The following is a 24,696-nucleotide window of genomic DNA, read 5'->3' on the forward strand; positions in this document are numbered from 1 at the left end:
GTCTACAGGGTGGTCAAAAAGTCAGGTAGCATGTTAAAGGTAGAAAAAACAATATGATCCATTATAATCTCTATTCGTTTAATATTATTTGTTTAAATATTTGAGTGTAATATATAAACTACCCCTCCTGATTTCTGGCTTTGGGGCTATGTAAAGAATAGTGTTTATGGCAAGAAGCCTGATACAATAGCGTCTTTAAAGTTATTTATTGAAGAGGAGATTGCGCGGATATCAGCTGACATGATTACACGTTACACAATCAGTGGTTAATCGCTTCCAGCGATTGATAGAGAGAAATGGACGACAATTAACAAAATAAACATATTTCATGTTTGTTTCATTTTATATTTCAATGTATGGTACTTAAATATACGTGTATTGCTAATATCGTTTTTCTTTAAAATGTTACCTGACTTTTTGACCACCCTGTATTTCCGTTTGCTGCCAGGTTATCGTGACATGCACTCTATATAACCCTCACCAAAATTCATACTAGCTAATATAATCTCTGTCACAATATATAACATGTGTACTTACATTGATTAGAGATGGACAACCTGTAATTTTCGACTGCGCGTCAACCCATGCATGTCTTGCTGGCGGCTGGACAGTGACCACTGGTTTCTCCTGGGGGAACTGTGGGGGCAGGGAACTAGAAAAACAACAAAAATATAAAGATTATTTGTAATATGCATTCATTCAACATTGAAATAACAATTAAAAAAAAAAAACATTTTGCTTTCTAGGATATATTGATTTCTAAACTTCAAATTTTATATAAATTTCATTTAAAAAAATAAACATTTTTGTGAAATCAATACATAAACTAAAAATAAAGATTATTTATAATGTGATGATCTATGTTAATACTATTAAATAACTTTTATAAAGATTGAAAATAAAATATTTAAAAAATTATTTATCTCTATATATAAAAGTGATCTTGCCTGTGTGCCGATTTTTTGTTTATAGACTTAAAACTGGATACATAGGCGATTTAGACAGACAGAACAAATCTGATTTGTTTTTTTTTAGCTAGTAAAAATAGCTGCTAAGGGATCAAAAGTGAAAAAAAAAGGTTAGAATTTGGCATAAATTGATTAAACATGTTACTTCTATGGCTGTGTAAATATACTTTTATATTTTTAACAAGATTATTTTTGAAGTTTTTGTATGCGTATGGACTTTGCTCAGGTGGTAATGAACAATGCTGGAGAGCTTTATGTTTTGGTTTCGATTCTAGATGATGCATCCAAGTTATATATATTTTTAACTTTGAAATCAATACTATATATTGGGTACAATATAATAATCAATAGAGAATTGGCTGTATAACAATAAATACAAAATCTGCATAAATTAAAATATTGTATTGGTAATGCTAGTTAAATTACATTTTTTGAAAAGATACAACTTTAGTTCACATGAAACGTTTGATTTTTTAAAATTCAGCTAATATATTTAAAATAGTTTTTTAACTTCAGTTAATATATTTAAAATAGTTTTTTTTAACTTCAGTTAATATATTTCTAATAGTTTTTTTAACTTCAGTTAATATATTTCTAATAGTTTTTTTAACTTCAGTTAATATATTTCTAATAGTTTTTTTAACTTCAGTTAATATATTTCTAATAGTTTTTTTAACTTCAGTTAATATATTTCTAATAGTTTTTTTAACTTCAGTTAATATATTTCTAATAGTTTTTTTAACTTCAGTTAATATATTTCTAATAGCTTTTTTAACTTCAGTTAATATATTTCTAATAGTCTTTTTTAACTTCAGTTAATATATTTCTAATAGTCTTTTTTAACTTCAGTTAATATATTTCTAATAGTCTTTTTTAACTTCAGTTAATATATTTCAAATAGTCTTTTTTAACTTCAGTTAATATATTTCAAATAGTTTTTTAACTTCAGTTAATATATTTCAAATAGTTTTTTTAACTTCAGTTAATATATTTCAAATAGCTTTTTTAACTTCAGTTAATATATTTCAAATAGCTTTTTTAACTTCAGTTAATATATTTCAAATAGCTTTTTTAACTTCAGTTAATATATTTCAAATAGCTTTTAACTTCAGTTAATATATTTCTAATAACTTTTTTAACTTCAGTTAATATATTTCAAATAGTTTTTTTTAACTTACGTTAATATATTTCAAATAGTTTTTTTTAACTTCAGTTAATATATTTCAAATAGTTTTTTTTAACTTCAGTTAATATATTTCAAATAGTTTTTTAACTTCAGTTAATATATTTTAAATAGTTTTTTTTAACTTCAGTTAATATATTTCAAATAGCTTTTTTAACTTCAGTTAATATATTTCAAATAGCTTTTTTAACTTCAGTTAATATATTTCAAATAGCTTTTTTAACTTCAGTTAATATATTTCAAATAGCTTTTTTAACTTCAGTTAATATATTTCAAATAGCTTTTAACTTCAGTTAATATATTTCTAATAACTTTTTTAACTTCAGTTAATATATTTCAAATAGTTTTTTTTAACTTCAGTTAATATATTTCAAATAGTTTTTTTTAACTTCAGTTAATATATTTCAAATAGTTTTTTTAACTTCAGTTAATATATTTTAAATAGTTTTTTTTAACTTCAGTTAATATACTGCAAATAGTTTTTTTTAACTTCAGTTAATATATTGCAAATAGTTTTTTTTAACTTCAGTTAATATATTTCTAATATTTTTTTAACTTCAGTTAATATATTTCTAATAGTTTTTTTAACTTCAGTTAATATATTTCAAATAGTTTTTTTTAACTTCAGTTAATATATTTTAAATAGTTTTTTTAACTTCAGTTAATATATTGCAAATAGTTTTTTTTAACTTCAGTTAATATATTGCAAATAGTTTTTTTTAACTTCAGTTAATATATTTCAAATAGTTTTCATTTTTGCAGCTTCACCATTTTCTTCATCCTTTGTGCATGTTAGTGCATACTTGTGCATTTTAACTTTGTGAAAATATATTTGATCTTCAAGTTTTCTTTCTTCAGTTTCTTCTCTTCATTAAATTTGAAGCCAACGACTATATCTCGCGTACGTTAACATTTGAAAACCCGGAACACTTTCATCTATGAATCAGCGTGTTTATCGATGAAAATATGTAGCAGAGCAACGTACAATAATAATATAAGGCAGACAAATGACGGATTAAGAAACACAAAGTCGTCTTAACTCGAAATCATGTCATGAAACAATAATAACAGGAGAGTGACAATTTATGAATCAGATCGGAATTATTTAGACAAGCAAAGTCCTTTTTTTTTTAGCTAACAGACATGGTGCATAACAAGCAATTAAGTCTGGAACAAAATCATTGATAGAAGGCATATTAAAGGTGAAAAAATAACATTTTTACTTTGACATGTGCAGATTGAATGGACACATCAAGTTTGTCAAACATCTGTCGGTTTTCTTTCTTTACTACTGAACAAAATTAACATGTATGTGCATGTGTGCTATCATAAAAATCAACCATTCAAAAACGGTCGTAATCGAACCAAATCAAGACTGTAGTCAGAGTACATATAAAGTGCTAATTACCTTTCCAGATAGAGCATTTAATATTAATTGCTGTGACCTTGCAAACAGGTAATAATCAAGGCAAGCACAGAAGAAAATCTGACAGGTATGAGTGACATGGTCGGGATGATTTGACCTGGAGTTATCAGTACTACGTAACATTACAACAACATCTGGTCTCAGAAATTAAGATAGAAAGAAGGCTAGAGAATAAAATCTGCTGAAATATTGACAGAATTAAGAAAAGTAATTAAAAATATTCCAAAGAAGATGAAAGCATGTTTTGCACATCAGGGGTTACTTACACTCTGAGAAAACCATTGGTATTGCCGCTAACAAAAGGAACTTGGTATTCGACGTCACGGAAGATTTCTTGGATTCTGAAAAACAAAAACAAAAAGTATCTTATTTAATACGTAAGCTGATCTACCCATTTCAAGAATAAATGAACTCATCTAAAGACAATAAATACATCTAAACATAATAGTAGCGATTTATGGCAGTTTGTTGGAAATTTTCTGAATTGTGCTTGATAATTTACATCTGTGAGTTGAATTGTGCTTAGGAATTTACATCTGTGAGTTGAATTGTGCTTAGGAATTTACATCTGTGAGTTGAATTGTGCTTAGGAATTTACATCTGTGAGTTGAATTGTGCTTGATAATTTACATCTGTGAGTTGAATTGTGCTTAGGAATTTACATCTGTGAGTTGAATTGTGCTTAGGAATTTACATCTGTGAGTTGAATTGTGCTTAGGAATTTACATCTGGGAGTTGAATTGTGCTTAGGAATTTACATCTGTGAGTTGAATTGTGCTTAGGAATTTACATCTGTGAGTTGAATTGTGCTTAGGAATTTACATCTGTGAGTTGAATTGTGCTTAGGAATTTACATCTGTGAGTTGAATTGTGCTTAGGAATTTACATCTGTGAGTTGAATTGTGCTTAGGAATTTACATCTGTGAGTTGAATTGTGCTTAGGAATTTACATCTGTGAGTTGAATTGTGCTTAGGAATTTACATCTGTGAGTTGATTGTAATTTATGCACCTTTTACTTGAGAGTAATTATCTCAAATAAAAAGGATTTTCAGGTGAAGGGAGGAAGGAAAATAATTTACCTCACTTCAACTGCTAAACAGACTTACTTAACCAATAGAACATCTTCCAGAACAACCGTTTTTGGAAACCCACATCGGAACTGATTAAGTATATCTCTGTTGGTTTGCCACTAACCTTTATCTAAAAGATGACTGTTAGTTGCTTTTAATGTACAAGTCAAAGAGTAACCTTCAAATAATTTCTAACAAGTTATGGCCCCAAAATCACGACGTATACTTCTGTTAATTATACCATCGTGTTTGCCTTGATAATTAACGACTCTTCAATGCCACAATCTCAGAAAAATTCAAAATGTATCCAATTATTTTTATTTATCTTGTGTTAGTGTTACTAGTAGGTAGCATAGACCAATCTAGTTTAGCATACAAAAACAAGTAAATGTAGGAAAATTTCATTCAATTTTAGCTTGTAATATTATCTAGTATATATAATGCTAAAGTGTTCGGTTTACTAATAAACAGCCAGTTATGACAATTTATTGTTAACGTATGCTATTCTCCCCTCCAAAGGAAAGGGTAATGCCTAGGAAAATGATCACAACAGAATAGATACTTCCTCCGTAAAAGAAGGAGGTATGCTTGGGAGAATGGTACAACAGAATACATACTATACTTCCCCCATTCCCCAAATAGGGGGAGGTAATGCTTGGGAGGATAGTCTACCCATTTCTGCAAGTCAAAATTTTGATTAACATTGTTAAATTTTAATTTTGATTAACATTGCTAAATTTTAATTTGGATTAACATTGCTAAATTTTATTTTGATTGACATTGCTAAATTTTAATTTTGATTGACATTGCTAAATTTTATTTTGATTAACATTGCTAAATTTTATTTTGATTAACATTGCTAAATTTTATTTTGATTAACATTGCTAAATTTTATTTTGATTAACATTGCTAAATTTTATTTTGATTAACATTGCTAAATTTTATTTTGATTAACATTGCTAAATTTTATTTTGATTAACATTGCTAAATTTTATTTTGATTGACATTGCTAAATTAATTTACATTGCTAAATTAATTTGATTAACATTGCAATTTATTTTGATTGACATTGCTAAATTTTATTTTGATTAACATTGCTAAATTTTATTTTGATTAACATTGCTAAATTTTAATTTGATTAGCATTGCTAAATTTTATTTTAATTAACATTGCTAAATTTTAGTTTGATTAACATTGCTAAATTTTATTTTGATTAACATTGCTAAATTTTATTTTGATTAACATTGCTAAATTTTATTTTGATTAACATTGCTAAATTTTATTTTGATTAACATTGCTAAATTTTATTTTGATTGACATTGCTAAATTAATTTACATTGCTAAATTAATTTGATTAACATTGCAATTTATTTTGATTGACATTGCTAAATTTTATTTTGATTAACATTGCTAAATTTTATTTTGATTAACATTGCTAAATTTTAATTTGATTAGCATTGCTAAATTTTATTTTAATTAACATTGCTAAATTTTAGTTTGATTAACATTGCTAAATTTTATTTTGATTAACATTGCTAAATTTTATTTTGATTGACATTGATAAATTTTATTTTGATTGGCATTGCTCAATTTTAATTTGATTGGCATTGCTCAATTTTATTTTGATTGACATTGATAAATTTTAATTTGATTGGCATTGCTAAATTTTATTTTGATTGACATTGCTAAATTTTATTTTGATTGACATTGCTAAATTTTATTTTGATTAACATTGCTAAATTTTATTTTGATTAACATTGCTAAATTTTATTTTGATTAACATTGCTAAATTTTATTTTGATTAACATTGCTAAATTTTATTTTGATTAACATTGCTAAATTTTATTTTGATTAACATTGCTAAATTTTATTTTGATTAACATTGCTAAATTTTATTTTGATTGACATTGCTAAATTAATTTACATTGCTAAATTAATTTGATTAACATTGCAATTTATTTTGATTGACATTGCTAAATTTTATTTTGATTAACATTGCTAAATTTTATTTTAATTAACATTGCTAAATTTTAGTTTGATTAACATTGCTAAATTTTAATTTGATTAACATTGCTAAATTTTATTTTGATTGACATTGCTAAATTTTATTTTGATTAACATTGCTAAATTTTATTTTGATTAACATTGCTAAATTTTATTTTGATTAACATTGCTAAATTTTATTTTGATTAACATTGCTAAATTTTATTTTGATTGACATTGCTAAATTAATTTACATTGCTAAATTAATTTGATTAACATTGCAATTTATTTTGATTGACATTGCTAAATTTTATTTTGATTAACATTGCTAAATTTTATTTTGATTAACATTGCTAAATTTTAATTTGATTAGCATTGCTAAATTTTATTTTAATTAACATTGCTAAATTTTAGTTTGATTAACATTGCTAAATTTTATTTTGATTAACATTGCTAAATTTTATTTTGATTAACATTGCTAAATTTTATTTTGATTAACATTGCTAAATTTTATTTTGATTAACATTGCTAAATTTTATTTTGATTGACATTGCTAAATTAATTTACATTGCTAAATTAATTTGATTAACATTGCAATTTATTTTGATTGACATTGCTAAATTTTATTTTGATTAACATTGCTAAATTTTATTTTGATTAACATTGCTAAATTTTAATTTGATTAGCATTGCTAAATTTTATTTTAATTAACATTGCTAAATTTTAGTTTGATTAACATTGCTAAATTTTATTTTGATTAACATTGCTAAATTTTATTTTGATTGACATTGATAAATTTTATTTTGATTGGCATTGCTCAATTTTAATTTGATTGGCATTGCTCAATTTTATTTTGATTGACATTGATAAATTTTAATTTGATTGGCATTGATAAATTTTAATTTGATTGGCATTGCTAAATTTTATTTTGATTGACATTGCTAAATTTTATTTTGATTGACATTGCTAAATTTTATTTTGATTGACATTGCTAAATTTTATTTTGATTGACATTGCTAAATTTTAATTTGATTAGCATTGCTAAATTTTAATTTGATTAACATTGCTAAATTTTAATTTTGATTAGCATTGCTAAATTTTAATTTTGATTAGCATTGCTAAATTTTAATTTTGATTAACATTGCTAAATTTTATTTTGATTGACATTGCTAAATTAATTTACATTGCTAAATTAATTTGATTAACATTGCAATTTATTTTGATTGACATTGCTAAATTTTATTTTGATTAACATTGCTAAATTTTAATTTGATTTGCATTGCTAAATTTTATTTTAATTAACATTGCTAAATTTTAGTTTGATTAACATTGCTAAATTTTAATTTGATTAGCATTGCTAAATTTTATTTTGATTTGCATTGCTAAATTTTATTTTAATTAACATTGCTAAATTTTAGTTTGATTAACATTGCTAAATTTTAATTTGATTAACATTGCTAAATTTTATTTTGATTGACATTGCTAAATTTTATTTTGATTGACATTGCTAAATTTTATTTTGATTGACATTGCTAAATTTTATTTTGATTGACATTGATAAATTTTATTTTGATTGACATTGATAAATTTTATTTTGATTGACATTGATAAATTTTATTTTGATTGACATTGATAAATTTTATTTTGATTGACATTGATAAATTTTATTTTGATTGACATTGCTAAATTTTATTTTGATTAACATTGCTAAATTTTAATTTGATTAGCATTGCTAAATTTTATTTTGATTGACATTGCTAAATTTTATTTTGATTGACATTGCTAAATTTTATTTTGATTGACATTGCTAAATTTTATTTTGATTGACATTGCTAAATTTTATTTTGATTGACATTGATAAATTTTATTTTGATTGACATTGATAAATTTTATTTTGATTGACATTGATAAATTTTATTTTGATTGACATTGATAAATTTTATTTTGATTGACATTGATAAATTTTATTTTGATTGACATTGCTAAATTTTAATTTGATTGGCATTGCTCAATTTTATTTTGATTGACATTGATAAATTTTAATTTGATTGGCATTGCTAAATTTTATTTTGATTGACATTGCTAAATTTTATTTTGATTGACATTGCTAAATTTTATTTTGATTGACATTGCTAAATTTTATTTTGATTGACATTGCTAAATTTTATTTTGATTGACATTGCTAAATTTTATTTTGATTGACATTGCTAAATTTTATTTTGATTGACATTGCTAAATTTTATTTTGATTGACATTGCTAAATTTTATTTTGATTGACATTGCTAAATTTTAATTTGATTAGCATTGCTAAATTTTAATTTGATTAGCATTGCTAAATTTTAATTTGATTAACATTGCTAAATTTTAATTTGATTAACATTGCTAAATTTTATTTTGATTAACATTGTTAAATTTTAATTTGATTAGCATTGCTAAATTTTATTTTGATTAACATTGCTAAATTTTGATTTTATTAGCATTGCTAAATTTTATTTTAATTGACATTGCTAAATTTTAAAGCTTTACACTTCCTGTTGCGCCATGACGTAGCGATAAGATGGCAGGTTTTCTTTCACTTTCTTTTCTGCCTTCGCGTCACGGGTTTGAACCTGCCTGCCTACTAACACTTTTTTTTCACACACCTACAAACACCCGAGCAACGTCGCACACCCCCACTAGTAATAGATAAATTAAAATAATATATAAGATAACATGAATAATATTACTTTAATATTGGAAAAAGAAAATATCCTTATAAGTATTTCAAGAAACTTTTAAAATATAACTGACAAAAGTATTCTTTTTTCGTTGGTTCCAGAAGGTTCTTGGAATCTTCTCCAGCATTTACTATAAATAAAAATACACACGTTTTTAAAACTAGTTATTGATTCGTACACCAAATGAAAGAGACAAAAAAATTGGAGGCGATCTTTTAGCTAAAAATCAATTTCACTCTGGCCACAATCGAGAACTGAAATAATCCCTGGTTGTAAAAATAAGCAAACTGAACATCAAGCCAAACAAACTACAACGGACAACATATTGGTAAGTATAGATTTTCCTGAATTTTGATATTGACCAAAGTAAAATATATCTGTGAAAGCTATTTTAGTATTTCTAACTTATAATAATAACTAAAACCTTTTTATTATCTCCCTTAGATCATTTATTTTAATGTCTTGTTACTTTTTACTTTTGTTTATAAATAAATTTATTTTCTTTTTATAACTCCATTCTCTGTTTTTCTCTTTTCACTCTTTTTTTATTTAAATAATTTGTGTTGCTGGGAATACCTCTAGACACACAAACATGGAACAGAATATCTTTTATTGTCTTCAGCCATTCTCAAATTGCATGTTCTTAAAATCTGTCTATTCTTTTTCAAATCAAAAAGAACACAACATGGATGGGGAAGTGCTAGACAGTGAATTTCAGGTATTTTTGACCAAACATCCAGAAGTGATCAGCAAGTGGTTTTGTATCCCAGTGTCACTTTTGGCTAGTATTTACGCACAGGTAGAAAGCCATGTCCTCCCCTCCAACAATCGGCAACCGAAAACACTGTATGTCATCATCTTCATGTCTGCTAGCTGTGTCATTATCTCTCACATTGGCAATTGCGACGGGCACACACACTGGCTTATAGGTATAAAAATAAAACAACACAATACACAACTACAATACATCTTCTATGAATCAGTTGTGCCCTGAGTGTGTGTGATAAATGACTCCCAAATGTTGTCTGTGGTCATGTTTGTCAGTTGAATGATCAATTCATCCCCTCATCCACTAAAGTCTGCTTGATTTGCTTTGAGGCGCAAACTGTCAATTGTTGCAAACTGAATACTGCCCTAAAACTAACTCTGACTCTTAAATTTAATCATCCAAAATTATAAATCCACTTTTTTTATCTGAGGCACTGCCACACCTGATTAATAAAAACTGACTACTTCTGCTCTTACCCTGTCAGCTGAGATTCTTCAGCTCTTACCCTGTCAGCTTGATTAATTAGAAACTGACCAGCTACTTTTTCAAGAATTCAAATGATCTTGACAACCCCATCATCTTTTTATCAATCTCGTTTCCTAAACTTTTGTTCTGTTGCAGGTCTTAGATCTGGACGAGGGGGGGGGGTCCAATAGTATGACACATGTTAATGTGAGAAGAGAGAGAAGGATTACATTTTCACAACATCTCTCTTAGTTCATTTGTTGATTCATAGTAACTTGTTTACCACACATGAAAGCATTTCTTTTATTTACTAATGAGTCAATACTTATCAAGGTCAAAAACTACTCAAGGATATGTTTAATGAGATGATTAGATTAACAGTTGATTGATGATGGATACTTTGAGAAGATTAAAAATCTCCACGTGCCATCGATTGAAAAGACGTCAACGCAAAAACAGAAATTCTTCCATATTTGTTAAAAAATATCACTAAACAAAATAGAAACAGAAGAGGGAAGAGTACAAAACTGCCAAAAAGCAAGCAATTTATACACTTCATACATTTATTGAAAAAATTACGTTATAAAAATAAAATTTAGGTTTAACTGTTAAATTTTTATTTTTAGAGAAAGGAGAGAGACAAAAATACAAACACGCTAAAAAAGAGGCACACTACAAACGAAAGATAGACACATAGAATAAAAGAGGGGGATAGATGCACACAATAAAAAAGGTGGGGTAGACACACGCATACAATAAGAGACACACATACAATGAGTGAGACGCACATACAATGAGAGAGAGACACACATACAATGAGAGACACACAAATACACACAATCAGAGAGAAAGAGAGACACATACAATGACGGAGAGACACACACATACAATGAGAGAAACACACAATGAGAGAGACACACACACAAAAACAATAAGACATGCACATGCATACAATGAAGGGGAGAGACACTAAAAGAGAAAAGTTATTAAATAAGAGACCTAAATACCAGCCCTCTTACATGAATGACCCCACCCCCCATCACAATTGAAACAAAACACCTGCCAAAATGGCAAACACAATCTTAACAGTTTTATCAGTTCATTTCCGCAATCTGTCAACATATCACAGGAAAAGCTTTTAAAAATAAAACACTGACACACACAAGTATATCATTTATCACAGTGTCACAGATATGACGTCATTCTAATAATTCTTCCTGTTGGTATTTCTATGCATGTGTGCGAACGTACGTTATAAGTTAGCAGTAAACTCTATTGTTTCTGGCTATACTATTTCTGCTTACTTTTATCTAAAAGAGAAATAAGTTTGAATCAAAATTACTAAAAAGTTAATGCTCATTTCCATGAATGAGAAATAATTTCTTTCATGTATACAACAAAGTTATTCTTGAGTTGTAAGCCATGTTTAGTTTCAGAAGAGTTTCCGATGGGTAGTTATTCTATACAAGTCCTGGAAATGACGAATAGACAGCTGTCCTGTACAGGTTCCTGACTTTATAATTTTGCAGCCAAAGAGCAAAAGAGCCTTCTTATGATGTCATGAAAAAAAACATATGCATTGCTAAATAGGTTTAATTTTTATGGAGCAATTCTGGTTTCTGATTTGTTGATAGCAGAATGTGAATTAATTTGATTTGTCAGTTTCTAGCAGCGTGTTTATGAATAGAATCTTCCAACTGTGAGGGACCATACCCCATTAGGAGTCAAAAATATTGCACCCCCCCCCCCGCTTTTTTTCATAAAATGGGGAAGTCCTTTTGGTTCATTTTTAATTCTGTTCAAAAATAAATATACATTTTTATATTCAATTATTGATAATATAAATCTCACCTGTCTGTTTAAATATATATATGTATGTTTGCCTAAAACTTTCGACAGAGGTGACGGATTTTCACGAGATTGGTATCGTTTTGAAGCTCAACCCTTTGGATGACAAATATCGAAAAATTGACTAAAAACTAATTATTAATAATAATATTAATTCCTTCACTCTCAACTAAGCACTTGTCTACAGGGAGGGGGTCGCTTTTTTCACCAATATATTCGAAAGTCATCCACTCTTTTCGATTGACTAGCCTTAATTTAAACCTACGCCACTTCCAGTTTGGTGATGGACGCAACAGCAAAGACGTCACTTTTTTTTTCACATTCTTTTCCTCCTTCACTGTACAGGTTCGAGCCTGCCTGCCTACTACCACTTTTTTTTTTTTTTTTGCTCAACACACACCGTCTAAAACCTGGGCAACGCCGGGCACCCAGGCCAGTACATAATAAAAGCACAAATCGTTTGGATCTTAAAATTTGAGCATGTAAAAAGAAGCCATTTTTAATTTTGTTCAAATGTTAAAAAAAATATGCGTGTAGAAAAGAGAAATAAAAGAAATGTATTTTTTTTTTTTAATCTTAAAAAAGGGTAGGCATGCAAAAAAGGAAGTCATTTCCTAATTTTGATTATGCAGTCTCATTGCAAAAAGCATACATATATACATATAAATAAATATACACGCAGTATGTACCCGTTAAAAAAAAATAATTTTTTTTTTTTGTGTTAATTAAAACAAAGCAAAAAGAACAGGAAATTTTCAGTAAATTAGAAAGAAACTATTGTGCACAAAATAAAAATAAAAGAAAGTCAACTGTAATTTATGCACATCTTTAAAATAAGCATGTAAAAAGTATTTGTAAAAAAAATATACAAAGAAAATGTTTTCGAAAAATGATTTTTTTTCTTTTGATTTTTTTTTTTATTTCAGTAAAAGTATTAGTTATGCATTAGTATGTTAAAGTGTTAATACAAACAAAATGGATGCAGTTTAACGTCTTGCCCAGGACAAGAAAGTTGTTTGTTGAAGCGTCAAACGTACATGAAAATAAAAATATATGTTCGCTAACGGAGCTCTCCACATTTTTAACAGTCTTTTTTGAAATTCTTGTATCTACATTGGAAACTTTTGTGATTAGGTCGCCCACAATTATAGCAAATAATTTTCATACTTTTCTTAGGTGAAAAATTGTTTTTTTGGAAAAGTTGCGGTTTTTATTCGAGGTAAAGATATAATTAAATTTTGGTGTTACTTAAAAATTTTAAAATGCGTACTTAAAGTATGCATTTTTAAATTTCATATTTGTAGATTCTTTTTTTTTCTGTGATTATTTTCTCAGTTTCCTCCTAACTCCTGAGTGCCACCTTGAATTGACTAAAAGTTATGTTTTTTTGTTTTTTTTTCTGGGAGGTAAATGGCTTGAAATCACTCAGTAACCCTTTAAGGACTATGGAGATTAACAAACTGTTGCTAATAACTTCGCCAGACATTTTTAATAAATTTGTTGTTGTTTCAGCCCTTATAATATAATCTGTAATCGTCTCGGCTTCCATGTTCTAGAGATGTCAGTTCAGTATATAAAGAGATAATTTATGGTTTTCTTTTCAATGAATAATGCTCTCTAATATGTTCAATTTTGGTCATCTAAGCATGGTATTAATTCTGCAAAGACAGCTGCGTTCTTTTCAATAAAGCCAGGGTCGTTTCTGTTTTCAGGTTATGCTTGAATTACTTTGTGTTACTTTTAGATTTGTAAATATCCTAAAAGTTTCACTTGCCACAATTCGAATTTTGATTCTGATCTATCAAAGTAAAGTCTCACGCCGGGTCCATAACCTCTTGAGTTGTAAGCCATGTTTAGTTTCACAAGAATTTCCGATGGGTATATGCAAGTACTGGAGATGACGAACTCTTAGTAGACAGACAAAATTATAACGTCAGGAACCTGTACAAAATGTACAGGTTCCTGACTTTATAATTTTGCAGCCAAAGAACAAAAGATCCTTTTTGTGTTGAGACGAAAAACACATATGCAAGGTTGCTAATTTTTATGGAGCAATTCTGGTTTCTGATTGGTTGGTAGCAGAATGTGAATTAATTTGATTCTTCAGTTCCTAGCAGCATCGTTTATAAATAGAATCTTCCAACTGTGAGGGACCATAATCCATTATGAGTGAAAAATATTGCAACTGTTATGAATGTTTATTGTTTTAAATTAATGTTTCAAGTACTTCCAAATTTGCAAAGCAATAGCGAGCCAACAAATCCAGTTAACACATACACACACACATATATATATATATATATATATATATACACACACACACACATACATATATATATACACATACACACATATATATACACACATATATATACACACACACATACACACACATATATATACACATACACACACATATATATATATACACATACACACACATATATATATACACATACACACATATATATATATATATACTAGCATGGGTGCCCGGCGTTGCCCGGGTGTTTGGAGGTGTATGCTGAGCAAAAAGAAAGGGGTTAATTTTTAAAACTTTGACCCCTATTATGACCCCTGAAAATTTATTGTTTTGGGCTCAAATCAAGTTATTAAGTTAGATCCATGTCCACGGAAGCTATATCTAAAATTTAAAGTGTGTAGACCCAAAATTGTCGGAGAAGTTTGGTAGAGTTCTCAAAGCTCAAATCGTTGAACTTTGACCCCTTAATCGCCAAATTTCTGGCTAAAAACCGATCACATAGATTTTTCCAAATCTCAGTACCCTGTATATCAAATTTCGAGTCTGTAGACTAAAAATTGACAGAGTTATTTCGTAGGGAAATGTACACAGACACACACACACACACACTTTCACTTTTATAGATATATAGATTTAAAATTTGAGTCTGACAGAATGACAAAATTATATTGCAAACCGATATATTAAACAAACGAACTTCAAAGAGACAAATGAACACATAAGTAAAAACAATTTGTATAAGAAAACATTTATTATTCCACGTCTTTTTTTACAGACCTGACGACTGAGGTTCGCTCTTAATAAAAATTGTTTTTTATAGTCTTAATTTTGACTTCCTTTTTCATAAAAAACTAAAAAAAAAATCAAGAAAGAAAAGAAATTTAATTTTATTTTTTCATTAATTTCTTTCTGTGCAAAGCAATTCTTTCAAACTTACTCTGTTTCCAAAATGTTTTTATTTTATTCCCCTCCCCCTTCATTCATTTTCCTCCGCATCCTGGCAAGATTACTGTACACATAGATTCGAAAAAATAGTCAAAAACAAATATATAAATAAATGTTATCAAAGGCAAGATAAGTTACTTTTCTACCTAACTGGATATCTTTTTTGTGTTTTTATTCAATGTAATATATTTATTCAGCTCGAAAAACATACAGTGTTTACCGATGTGTTGGAAAATTCAAGATGGCGTCTCACACCCTCTTTAACACCGTAAGTTTGGGAAAAGGTGTTATAAATAAAAAACTATACAAAATACTATTAAAAACCCGCCGAATATATGTCAACCTATGTCACGGTAACATATATTGAGCGAGTTTTTAACAGTATTTTAACAGGGCACATCGTAAAAACTGACCCATTAATTTTCCTGAAGTAAAAACTATATCGTTTTTAAACTTTTAAAACTGTACATTATAAAAAGAAAACTGTTCGAGTGATTTTTTTTTTTTTTACATGGGTGTCACCACTTATCAAGGCCCAGAGGCCACTCAAGGATAAGGGTTAATAGGTATACATTAGTCATTGTGATTTTAGCATAGTAAACAGTGGGAATTTTGTAACTTGGATTACTTGAAAAAGAAAACTGTTCGAATGATTGAAAATGAAAACAAAATAACAATGTAAATATATTGATAAGAAAAAAACAAAAACAAACGAAGTTTCCGTTTCAGGAACCCGAGTTTAATTTTATGTCGTAATCATTCAACTCGTTAGCGGTTTTATTCAGCGATTAGGGATAACCATACGACATATCTAATTACCAAAGCGATTTTTTTTAAATTTTTTTTTTTTTATTAAAACTAAACCTGTTTAGTTTTAATGAACCAATTTTTTTAAAGCCAACACTTTAGTTATTTTGAGAGCGTGCATGCAACTGCACCCGAAAGGTTGATTAGGAAACTCCAAATCCTTTTATGACTCGGAAAAAAAAGGGCTTTTTTATCGGCTTAAATGATAAACTAATGTTAAATATTAGTATTTGCCATCGATTCTGAAATAAAATGAAATCCTGACATTGTGATCATTTTTGCAGGTGTTATGTGCCAAATATTGAAATAAGAATGTTTAAATTCAATTATTGTAATTTAAGTCTTTAAGTTTAAAGTCGATTTTATTTATAAAATATCTTTTTAGAAATCAATCTCAAAAACAATCTGAACAATAAATCTCTTTTGTTATGGCTAAGTTTTTGTCAAGGGTAGAAATTATAATAGACAAGTATTCATCCATGATGACATTTTACCGATTTCCTGGTTTACAGGTATTCTTGCTAAATTTCTTCGAAAGAATTGACATAAACAATACTTCAACTAAATACGTATATTTCATGCAATAATGACTTTTATTTCTTCTGACTTTTCCTAAACTAAACATAAAACATCGGTTAGGGTTAGTTTAACATTCTGTAAAAGTACCTTCCGTTTTTTTTTTTTTGTTTGTTTTTTTTTGTACTTCTGCAGAGAAGGTAAAAAACCGATAAAAACTGGATATATTTTTCGTGTTTTTATTCAATTTAACATGTTTATTCAGCTCGAAAAGAATACAGTGTTTACCGATGTGTTGGAAAATTCAAGATGGCGTCTCACACATTCTTTAACACCGTAAGTTTGGGAAAAGGTGTTATAAATAAAAAACTATACAAAATACTATTAAAAACCCGCCGAATATATGTCAACCTATGTCACGGTAACATATATTGAGCGAGTTTTTAACAGTATTTTAACCGGTTTTTTATTTATTACACCTTTTTCCAAACTTACCGTGTTAAAGAGAGAATCGGCCGCCATCTTGAATTTTCCAATACATCGGTAAACACTGTATGCTTTTCGAGCTGAATAAACATGTTAAATTGAATAAAAACACGAAAAATTTGCCTTTGATAACATTTATTTGTTATATATTTGTTTTTTGGCAACTTATTCGAATCTATGTGTACAGTAATACAAACCCGAAATGAATTTAAGACCACGAGTGAAATGAGAAAAAGAAGTCAGCGGGTTTGGTTGCCATAACAACGTGACGGTAGTGAACGTGTGTGTGTGCGTGTGTGCGCGTATTTCGTGTAGTTTAGTATTTTTTTGCGTAGTTTAGTATTTTTCGTGTAGTTTAGTATTTTGTGTGCGCGTATTTCGTGTAGTTTCGTATTTTTTTAATTTGTAAATAACAAGTTATTAAAAAATTAAACCCTTCCAAGATGGACAATAAATAAAGCCATAATATTTTATGGTAAAGGTAAGAGCGTAGAAACGATTGTTTTTTAGGAGATGTGATTATTGGATTAACCAATCAGAAATCGTCTGTGGCACACACACATCTCTGTTTTTATAGATATATATAGAAGATAGATATAGATATAGATAGATAGAAGATAGAAGATAGATTAAATGTTAAATAGATTTTGTAAATAGTACAGTTGAAATGATTAGAATATTTCCAATATGTAATAAGGTCGAGGTAATTAGTTAAAGAGATTTAATATAATGTGATATGCAAATGAGCATAAGTCATTCGATATGGGGGTTGTTTGTAGAATAGTATATAAAGAAATTAGGCACAGATTCTTATGTCTCCTATAACAGAAACATCCTAAAATGGGTTCTAATGTTTCTCTACCAGGAGAGATCTACCCTCTTACCTCCTTTATAGTTCGTTGATGGTGGAGAGCTGTACACACAGACAGAAACACACGAACCCTATTACTTTATAAAAATATAGATACACACATATATATATACACACACACATATACACACACATATACACACACACATATACACACACACATATATACACACACACATATATATACACATATACACACACACACACACATATATGTATATACACACATATATATACATACACACACGTATATATATATATATACACACACACACATATATATATACATATATATACACACACATATATATATACACACACACACACATATATATATGTATGCAAGTGGTTTTATAAATTAAAAGACAAAAAACAAAACAGTAACATACAAATATGTTATATTAATCATTAAAATTCAGCAATAGGTTTATTCAATTATTCTTAATCAAACATTCATCAAAACAAAGTATACTTGTACGATGGATGATGGAGCTTCAAAATATATTTGGTTATGGGGTTTTATGTCCAACATTTTAGAAGTTTATAAACAAGCAAACATATAGGAACTACAACTTCATAGATTTGTAACAATATTTAATGCGAAATATGTAGGTTACACAACATATAGGTTAGCAAATAAGATGACAAAGAAAACAGGAAGGTCTGATAAAAAGTAGGATTAAACCTGTTTTGTGTTCTGTCAACGAAACATGACGTGTTTTGATTAACTTTGTGTCTTTCTCCTATGGGAGTGAGGATTTGCAATAAAAGTTTCATAATTGCTAAGTCTTTGAAAGGAATTTAAAGAAAATAAAATTAGGAAGAATATTAAAACCCAAAAGGATAACACATTAATGGATTCGAGTTATTCGGGTCCAGGGTTTGAACGGCAGTATAGTTACATTAGCCACACTGATGATTGTTACTCAACATGAAACATATGTCTAAGAATATTAACAATATTTATGTGTGTGTAGGCTATGCATGTGTAGAATGTGTGTGTGTGTGTGTGTAAACTGTGTGTAGAATATGTGTAAAATGTATGTGCATGTGTTTGTAGAATATCTGTGTGCGTGCGTACAGAACATTTTATGCATAAAATGTGTGTACATTTGAGGTGTACAGAATGTATGTGTACATAGAAAATATGTTCAGATTATCTGGTTCGAATGTTCTTTTTTTTTGCATATCTGTAAAATGTAAATTTCCATGTTTTTGCAAAATGTTTATATATGCAAAATATTTCTGTGTGTATGTGTGCGTACAAAATTTGTTTTACATGTAAAGAATATACACGTATTCAGAATGTTTGTTTGTATATGTGTAGTGTGTGTGTGTGTGTGTGTGTGTGTGTGCATATGTGTAGAGTGTGTGTGCATAGTATGCATATGTGTTTACAATCGGTCTGGAAGTGACTAATAAAAAGTCATTGAAGACAAAACGCCGGTTGTTTTCAATTGGCAATGCTGAGAGGAAGAGGGTGTAAGAAAGAGGGGGGGGCACTAGATATTTTTTTTTTAATTTCATGACATAGAATAAAATATTGGTCACCACCCAACCTTTGATTCACCCTTTTGTAAGATTTTGTCTCATGCCCACACCTTTCTCAAACACTAATTTGTTATTTTATTTTTGTTTCAAAGAAGTGGGCACCATATAAGAACAAACCTTTTTTTATGATGTGTTCAAGGGTGAATCATGTCTTGAAAGTAGCTACCAGATTTTTTTTTGCCCTTTGTGATTTTGTTTTTGTGACATTTTTATTTATATTTAATTTTTTTTTCATGACTTTTGGTGACTTTGTTTTGTTTTTTGTTTTTTATATATACAAAAGAGTCACCCCTCATCAAGGCCTGGAAGCCACTTGAGGATAAGGGTTAATGAGTGTACAGTGGTCAAGGGGACAATATCGTAGTCATTGTTAGTAGTGGAAATTTGGTAAATTAGATTACTTAACAGGATGGTTCATCAAGAACTTGTTTACATTGGACTTGAAGACAACCATATTGTAGTCAGTTGGAAAGCAGAAAAGTGGAACAAAATTCCACAGGCGTGCAGTTCTAAGAAAGAAGCTTTGTTTATGGAATCTACGTTTAAGTTTAGATACAGATAAAAAGTGGGAGAAATTATTGTTAGTTGTTTCAGCTAGACGAGTGTTTTTCATGAAAGTCAAGACGAGGAGGCCATAGACTGGAGTTCAGATGAGCACTTGTCATGAAAATAACGATAAAGCAGAGATGGCTCGCAACATCTCTTCTGTGGGAGAGAGGTTGCAGGGAAGAGAAAAGGGGATCCCCCACTAGGCTACAAAGTCTATCTTGATCTCTGTCAAGGCAGGATAAGCTATTTCTTGCAGATCCTGCCCAGATGTAGCAACAGTACTCCATTTTGGCTCTTATACAGGTAGAGAATTGTATTGGCAGTGAAATATCTGCTGGAGCAGTAGAACGATCCCACCATTTTCCCAGCAGCCCTGGCAACAGATTTAATGTACGTGTTCCATTTCAGATCAAGAATAAAGGTCAGATCTAGAAGTTTGTCAAAATATGGAGCCTCCCCAAGTAGAGAGCCATTCATTTCGATTGATGTCAGATGAGGATCAGAGCATTGATGATGGAAAGAGGCTTGGTCTTAGATGTATAAAAATTAACCAGCCACCCCTTTCCCCATTGCACCACATGATCAAGATCAGAGGAGAGAGAATCAGAGAGAATTTGGTCGTTTACTGCCTTCGAAGTGTTGTCATAAATGATAGTGTCATCAGTATAAATGTCTACAAAAGATCTTAAGGTATGATTTGGGAGATCATTGATGTAGATCAGGAAGAGAGTTGGACCCATGCTAAATATTATTCTGATGGACATTATCATTTGTTATTAATACACCGTGAAAAATCCAAGATGGCAATCATGAAATCCAAGATGGCCACCATGACACGATTCAAAAAAAATTATTAACAAAATACAGCTTGCAGCATATTAAATGAAAGGAAATTTTGTACAGATTATAATTAAGTACATAAAACTAATTAGGATAATCAAATTTCATTTTAACGGCTTCAAGTTACCGTGACAAGAGTTTCTACCACTATTTTGTATAATTTTTTATTTTTAAATCATTGTCGGGACTTCAAGAGACATTTTTCTTGTTCTCATCTAACGCTCAACACTACTTGTTTTTTTTTTAATAGAATAAACATTTACAGCATGAAAAATTTATCGAGGTAGGTAGAAGAGTAACTTGCCTTTGGTAACATTTATTTGTTATATATTTGTTTTTTGACCACTTTTCCATACCTCTGTGGATTGTAAAACAAACCCAATAAAAGTTATTCTTTTACTTTTTTTTTTTTTTTTTTTTACATAGGCATCACCACATTATCAAGGCCCAGAGGCCACTCAAGGATAAGGGTTAAAGAGTGTACAGTAGAAATTGGACAATATAGTAATCATTAGTAATGAAAATTTGGTAAATTTGATAACTTATATGGAACGGCTCATCAAGAACTTATTTATGTTAGACTTGAAGACAACCGTATTGTAGTCAGCAGGAAAGCAGGAAAACGGAAGACAATTCCACAGGCGTGCAGTTCTAAGAAAGAAGCTTTGTTCATGGAATCTACGATTAGGTTTAGGCACAGATAAAGAGTGGGGGGGAATTATTGATAGTGTTTACAGCTAGACGAGTGTTTCTTGTGAAAGTTTGGCGAGGGGGGAACATAGATTGAAGCTCAGTCGAACACTTTCCATGAAAATAACGATACATCAGAGACAAACTCGCAACATCTCTTCTGTGAGATAGAGGTTGCAAGGAGGAGAAAAGGACATCTCCTACGAGGTTACGAAGTCTATTTTGAACTCTTTCAAGGCAGAAGTGGTTTGTGTGTTTTAACTCATTTAAAAGCGTGGTCATTGTCAGTTATATTTTTTCCAATAATTTTTTTTTAAATATTCTTTTCCTTTCCATAATTAAAACTTATGTTTTTTAATAACAAAAATAAAATGAATACTTTATTTTCGTAAGACTTGTTTACAGATTTTTTTGTGCATGTCACAACGCACAAAAATTCTCATATTTTATAACTTTATATATATATATATATATATATATATATATACACACACACATGTATATATATGTTTATATGCGGTTGTTCTATCGATTCATGCATAAGTTTTTATCCAATTCTTTTCAAATTTTATGACAAAAAAATGATATTCTTTTTTTTTTTTTTTTTTTATTCAATTTTACCCCCAAACAAGGCACAGTGCCACTTTGAAGCAGGGGCTACTATCAGGGACTTGTGTAGTGTCTGTTCTTCAGATGCTGCACTTCTGTTTCTTGTTCTCTTTCGGTGGAGGAGAGGTCCTCCTTCACGACTGAGACAATTTTTATTTTTGTACCTTTTCTCCACGTTAAAAAACGACCCTGGTGTCTAACTCTGTCCCGTGGGGAGGCATAGTAAATAGGTACTATCAGGGACTTAATTAGCGGTGTCATTATGAAGGGAGATGAGTAGAAAGATGTTTGTTGACATTACACTTGAACTTCTGCATATCGTTGCAGTTGGGAAAGCAGAATCCCGGAAGGGAGTTCCAAAGACCCGCAGTTCTGGGGAAGAAACTATTGGAGTAAAAGGCTTTCTTGCACCTAGTGATCTCTACTGCAAAGGGATGAGACTTAGTAGCTTGTCGGGTTTGTCGGGGGTAGTTACGTCGGGGAGGTACAAGTTGGTTACATTCGCTATTAAATAGCATTTGAACACAGTTTCTATGTTTATTTATCTTTGTACTACAAAGCGTTAACTTTGAGATGTTGTATTTGCGACTTGAAAACTTAGAACAACAAAACAAAAACAATGTTCATTGTCGGTTATTCTTTTTCAAAAACATATTCTTTTCCTGTCCATAATTAAAACTTGTTTTCTAAATAACAAAAATAAAATGAATATTTTATGGTCATAAGTTAGTTGACGAACGTTTTGTTTACAGATGTTTTTGTGCGTGTCTCGGCACAAAAATTCTCATGTTTATATGCGGTTGTCACTACTTCTATCGATTCGTGCATAAAAAATTTTTTATCCAATTCTTTTCAAATTTTATGACAAAAGAAATTAATATATCCGCTATTAAATAGCGTGTGAACACAGTTTCTATCTTTATCTTTGTACTACAAAGCGTCAACTTTGATATTATAACTTTTAACTGGAAAGAAAGACGTATACGTTGTGTTCAAATTCCATAGCAAAAGACAATTCTTTTCTCTGATTAGTTAAAACAATTAGAAACATCGTCGATAGGTACAAAGAAAAACAATTGGGTAAATAAATTAATACATGCAGAAAGAAAAAGACTTTTTAAAATATTTATTTTTAATGCTTACCAGAATTTAGTTATCAGGTTTACGTCTGTAATTCTTGGGTAACTCGGCTAAATTTGCTCGAGTAAACATCTAATTTTTACATTGTGACCTAGGACTGATTTTTATTTATATTTGATTATTTTTCATCGTTTCATATTATTAGCAGTCACCTAGGTAGGACAGAGTAATTTTTTTAAATAAATTCCATCTAAGCATATTACAAAACATAAACAATAAGTTCACAGATTTATTTTGATAGCCACTGAATTATGAATGTTCAAAATTTGTTGGAAATTAGAAAATTGGCCATCTTATGTACTATACATCTATAAATCAATTTTCACAGTGTATAACTAAAAAGGCAAGCTTCAAATAAGTTAAAAATCCTTAGAAATGTAACGTCATTTTGTGGTAAATGAAAAATAATTATAATGGAAGCAAACCAACTTAAACATAGAGCAACCCCCCCCACACACACACACAAGAAAACCGTGCAAAAATGTTTGAAGTGCAAGTTTGACTATTCATATAAGATTCATTTCAAAAGCTAACACACCAAATCTTCTTAATATGATCCATAACACAATAGAGGTTAAGCTAGATTTTTATTTTAATAGTAAACTGGCAGGACCCGTGTGCCGTCGTTTGCCTATTGTTGGTACGGGTTTAGGTTGTTCCAAGTCCCAAAACTACCGACCAGCTTTAATAATTACTAAACGTACAACAAGTATAATCGACAAGAATTTATTAACAAACATGAAAACATGACAACACTGCAATTCAGAACATTAAGGTAAAAAGATTACTCACTTCAATAGTGGGGTTTACGGGAGGAGTGAGGACTGTATTCTAGAGTTGTACTCTGCCTGTCCAACATTGTCTTTTAGGAGAAGAACTTTTTGCGTCCGTGCCTCATGTGTACGGACTCTCCTCTTCTTTTTTTCAAGGGACCTCACTCCTTAACCTACACCGGTAATCCGGTGCTCTTATTTATTCCCCTACACTATGATGTAATAT

The 24,696-nt window shown here is 29.3% G+C and overlaps 1 protein-coding gene across 1 annotated transcript in view; it reads right to left on the minus strand.

The window, feature by feature from the left end:
- Nucleotides 1-24,696, minus strand: part of LOC145266908 (vacuolar protein sorting-associated protein 37A-like) — a 91,958-nt gene that overhangs the window by 26,527 nt on the left and 40,735 nt on the right. Inside the window, exons 3-4 of the mRNA XM_080122694.1 lie at nucleotides 3,844-3,918; nucleotides 538-652 (exon numbers count right to left, since the gene is read on the minus strand). Coding sequence (XP_079978820.1) covers nucleotides 538-652; nucleotides 3,844-3,918 — 190 coding nt within the window. The remainder of the gene's footprint in view (nucleotides 1-537; nucleotides 653-3,843; nucleotides 3,919-24,696) is intronic.

Source organism: Euprymna scolopes, chromosome 42, assembly GCF_053919585.1.
Source record: "Euprymna scolopes isolate OS-2025 chromosome 42, ASM5391958v1, whole genome shotgun sequence".
Taxonomy (NCBI): Eukaryota; Metazoa; Mollusca; class Cephalopoda; order Sepiida; family Sepiolidae; genus Euprymna; species Euprymna scolopes.